At 36.4% G+C, this 5,096-nt stretch overlaps 1 protein-coding gene across 1 annotated transcript in view; it reads left to right on the top strand.

Annotated features, from left to right (window-relative positions):
- The window catches only part of SLITRK6 (SLIT and NTRK-like family, member 6), a 6,845-nt gene extending 2,579 nt beyond the window's left edge, over positions 1-4,266 (top strand). Inside the window, exon 2 of the mRNA XM_009876283.1 lies at positions 1,341-4,266. Within this exon, the coding sequence (XP_009874585.1) occupies positions 1,356-3,869 (2,514 nt within the window). The 5' untranslated portion in view covers positions 1,341-1,355 and the 3' untranslated portion in view covers positions 3,870-4,266. The remainder of the gene's footprint in view (positions 1-1,340) is intronic.
- The last annotated feature ends 830 nt before the right edge of the window (positions 4,267-5,096 follow it).

Raw genomic sequence — 5,096 nt, 5'->3', positions numbered from 1 at the left:
TATTCAATCCTAAAAAAAAAAAACACCCCCCCCCCCCCAAGTTATTCTGTTTAAAATTGTCCATTCTGTCATAACATTTTATTTTAATAGGGTTGGGTTGTTTTGTTTTTTTTTAAATATAGGAATATTTAATTAAAGATTACAAACAGTTATTTCCCTCAGTCTGAAATAATAAGAAATACCATTGTTCTTGCTAATTAGACAGCCTCGACAGAAGTAAATAGAATCTTCAAATGGAGTGTAGCATAAATTAATTCAAATCAATCATAACTGCTTGATTTCAACATGAAAATTCTTTTTGTGACTCCATAGTTGTACTGTAATGCATTTATCAGGTATTGCAAAGTTCAAGATTAGCTTGGAAGTTGATAATTTAAATTACGTAACATATGGATGATACTGGTTATCATTTTTACCTTGTGAAGCACAGTGAATTCCACGAATATTTGAGAATTTTTATAGTAATTAATGATTATAATAATTGGAAGGAGTCTAATAATAAAAAAAATGTTTGCCCCTCGACTACCTGTTTATTCTGACATGTACTGCATTTTCAGTTCTCCTTTTTTTAATTGTGTACATGATTATTTTATCTATATGAATATATCTATGTTTCATATTTTATTTGTATGAAAACATATTAAACTATGATGTATTGTGTTCTCGCTTTCACTAAATAGACATGAACTGTAACATACGCATTGAAATAGGAATAATTTTGCCTACTTCCTTTTCAATTTTGGGGTACAAGGACTGCAGAGTAAATACCTTTTGATTTACATACGTAATGCAAAACCAAAGGAAAGATTCCCTATGTCCTGACTGAGGGGTCTTTTGCTCACAATACGTTGTTTAACCAACCCAAATCTTATCTCTTCTCTTCAGCAGTTGTAAAATATTAAATTAGGCTTAGCCAGGTACTCTTAAAATTTGCAGTGCTATATGGTGATACAAAACAGCGATCCAAAATATTATATTAGCCTTGGTACAAGTTGCTCAGGGCATTAACTTGTCCACTGGAAAAACATTCAGTACTGTGTATAAGACAACACACTCCTGATTATCTCCTACTTTGGTGTATCTGCATGAAAGTACTAAGGCATTTCTTTTATGACTGTGTTCATTGAATCAGCACATTAAAATAAATATATTCTTCTCTGCTTAGAAATCCTTCACATGTTTTGATGATATAATACTTTGTGAAAGGTGAGATAGCTCAATGACAAATACTAGGAATCGTTACTGCTCTCCCCAGCACCAGGAAAAGAAATCAACTCTGTGAAATCATGACTCTATTACTTTTCCTTTTTTTTTCCTTCTTTTTTTTTTCTTTTTCCTAGAATCTGCTGGGAAAGATGAAGCTCTGGATTTTTATGCTATATTCAGTTGTGGTGGCATCTGATCCTTTCCAGTCACAACCTTCTTTTTCTCCAGTCAGAGGATCTTGTCAACGTTTGTGTTCCTGTGAAGAAAAGGATGATATCATAATTATAAACTGCGAAGAAAGAGGCATCAAGATGGTATCAGAAATAAATGTCCCACCATCACGGCCTTTCCATCTTAATCTGTTAAACAATGGCCTGACTATGTTACACATCAATGATTTTGCTGGCCTTGTTAATGCTATCTCTCTACATCTTGGTTTTAATAATATTGCAGATATTGAGCCTGGGGCTTTCAATGGTCTCAGTCTTCTTAAGCAACTTCATATCAATCACAATTCTTTAGAAACACTTAAAGAAGATACGTTTAATGGATTGGAAAATTTAGAGTTCCTTCAAGCAGACAACAATTTCATCACAGTGATTGAAGCAAGTGCCTTTAGCAAGCTCAGCAGGCTTAAAGTGCTTATTCTGAATGATAATGCCATTGAGTATCTTCCTCCAAATATATTTCGTTTTGTGCCATTGACCCATTTAGATCTTCGTGGAAACCAGTTACAGACTCTGCCCTATGTTGGCTTTTTGGAACACATTGGTAGAATACTAGACCTTCAGCTGGAAGACAATAAATGGGCCTGTAACTGTGATTTGCTGCAGCTGAAGACATGGCTAGAAAACATGCCTCCTCAGTCAATAATAGGTGATGTTGTATGCAATAGTCCTCCAATTATCAAAGGCAGCATCTTAAGCCGGTTGAAAAAAGAATCACTTTGTCCCACTCATCCTGTCAATGAACTTGAAGATCCTTCAGGGTCATTGCCCTTGGTTGTAACGACCTCTGTCAGTGATAGTCACCTATCAACTAAGGTGATTCCTATCCTGAAAGCTCCTACTAAAGAACCAAGTTTAATGCTTCATACTTCAAAGCCTACTACTCCGTTTCCAGGGATCTATTGTCCCGTCCCCTGTCACTGCACCAGCCATATGCTCTCAGGAGTTCTCATGCACTGCCAGGAGAGAAATATTGAAAGCTTGTCTGATTTAGGACCCCCTCCTTCAAATCCTAAAAAGCTTATTCTAGCTGGAAACATTATTCAGACACTGCTGAAATCAGATCTTGTGGATTATGTCAGCCTGGAAATGCTTCACCTGGGAAACAATCGCATTGAAATCCTTGAGGAAGGATCCTTTATGAATTTGACTAGACTGCAGAAATTATATCTCAATGGCAATCATCTTACAAAGCTAAGTCAGAATCTCTTCCTTGGCCTTCAGCATCTTGAATATTTGTACCTTGAATATAATGCCATCAAAGAAGTTTTGCCAGGGACATTTAATGCAATGCCAAAACTTAAGGTCCTCTACTTAAATAACAACCTTCTGCAGACTTTGCCACCCCATATCTTTTCAGGTGTTCCACTTGCCAGATTAAATCTGAAAACAAACCAATTTTCTCATTTGCCTGTGAGCAACGTCTTGGATGAACTAGTTATGCTGGTACAAATTGAACTTGAAGATAACCCCTGGGACTGTACTTGTGATTCAGTTGGGCTGCAAAAATGGGTTCAAAAATTGAGTAAGAATACAATGATGGGTGATATTTTTTGTAAATCTCCAGGACATCTAGCAAAAAAAGAACTGAAATCCCTAAACAGTGAAGTCTTGTGCCCAGATTTAATAAACAGCCCTGCCCTTCCAACTCATGCCAGTTCTGCAGTTGTGACAACTTCCTCTACTACTACCAACACTGCAGACACCATCCTGCGGTCCCTTACAGATGCTGTCCCACTTTCTGTTCTAATATTAGGACTTCTAATTGTGTTTATAACTATTGTGTTTTGTGCAGTTGTCCTCGTTCTGCATAGGCGACGAAGGTACAAAAAGAAACAAGCGGATGAACAAATGAGGGATAGTAGCCCAGTTCACCTCCAGTACAGCATGTATGGGCACAAGACAACACACCACACAACAGAACGCCCAGCTGCAACTCTTTATGAGCAACGTATGGTCACTCCCCTGGTTCAGGTCTACCGCAGCCCATCCTTCAGCCCCAAACATACTGAACAACGGGAGGAGGGAAGCGAGAAGGAAGTTAGCGATTCCAAACATCTCTGCCGAAGTCTCTTGGAAAGAGAGAATAGCTCACCTCTTACAGGTTCAAATGTCAAATACATGGCTACAGATCAATCTGCTGAGTTTCTGTCTTTTCAGGATGCCAGTTGCTTGTATAGAAACATTCTTGAAAAAGAGAGGGAACTGCAGCAACTGGGGATCACAGAATACCTACGAAAAAATATTGTCCAGCTCCAGCCTGACATGGAAGTTCATTATCCTGGAACACATGAGGAGCTGAAACTAATGGAGACACTCATGTACTCCAGGCCAAGAAAAGTTTTTCTAGAACAAACTAAAAATGAATATTTTGAACTCAAAGCTAATTTACATGCTGAGCCTGACTACCTGGAAGTCCTGGAGCAGCAAACATGAAGTGATAATACGTTGGGTTGGGGCTGAATCTCTGCCATTTTAAGTTGGAACCATTGTAAATAAAAGTGCCTTATAATAACATGTCAACAGTCAGAACTTAAGCACAGCAGTAATCCTAGTGAAAAAAAACCACAAAAACTCAGGGATCACTGTGGGAAGCCATGGGGTTGTGTGCAGGTGATATGTCTCACCCCAAGTTAAACATAAACTTCTGTGATTGAACTGTGGGAGGAAGATTGCTTATTACAATATTATTCAACATTTTAAAAATGTGTGTATAGCACTCTCCATTCTGTACCCAACCTATGGAAAAATCTTTATTATATTTACTCTTTCTTTTTTTTCCCCTCAGTTTAATTACATTCCTTTAAAAAAAACAAAAAACAAAAAGACCAAACATACCTGTGTTTGTAGTTATAAGGTTAGAGAGTATTGGTTAGGTTAGTACATGCACTGCATACATGAACGTTGTTTACAACTACACTTAACATACCCTTAAAACAAATATGAAAGGAGTTGAAATGTCGTAATACTAAATGTCAGTTAAAAAAAAAAACCAAAACACAAAAAGAAAAGATGTTTGTTTATGCATCCAAAGTCTGCAAATATTTCAGTGTTTTACACAGAATTTCATCATGTGTGTTCAGTACCAGTATGTGGAAAGAAAAATATGTAACTATGTTTACCCAACAATTTAAATGAAGAAAAAAGCAAGTCTTTTCCTACTTTCCCTATCTGATAGCTTTACCTAAGTTTGGACAATCTTTTCTTGAGCTGCTGCTATAAAATATTGTGCATCACTGGTGTTTCAACTCATAATCCTGGGCAATTTGAAAAGCTACTGAGAATCAGCTGTAAATATGTTACTGTATTCAATAAGTTTGATTTTTTTATATATCTATATATATATATAAATAACTTCTGTGCTGGCTTTAAGTATTCTTGGAAGAAATGAGTTTGCTGTGGCTAGGAACTTCCAAGCGCAAATACCGGTTCTTTCCAAGCCTACACAAAAGCAACTCTCAGACAGAATAACTGAAACAATACACACACAAGTAAGAAGAGTAGTATTTAACTGTTTGTACAAAATATATTTTCTGAAATTAGAAGGAAACAATGTGTTGTGGGAAAAATAGGTAAAAATGTAGAACACAGCAGGTTTATTTTTGCAATGAATTCTTGCTAGTTTTATATTTACTATTTATTCTGTATAATTTTGTAATTTTT

This window comes from Apaloderma vittatum, unplaced genomic scaffold (genome assembly GCF_000703405.1).
Source record: "Apaloderma vittatum isolate BGI_N311 unplaced genomic scaffold, ASM70340v1 scaffold3749, whole genome shotgun sequence".
NCBI lineage: Eukaryota > Metazoa > Chordata > Aves > Trogoniformes > Trogonidae > Apaloderma > Apaloderma vittatum.
This window is presented reverse-complemented; position numbering and strand designations above follow the sequence as displayed.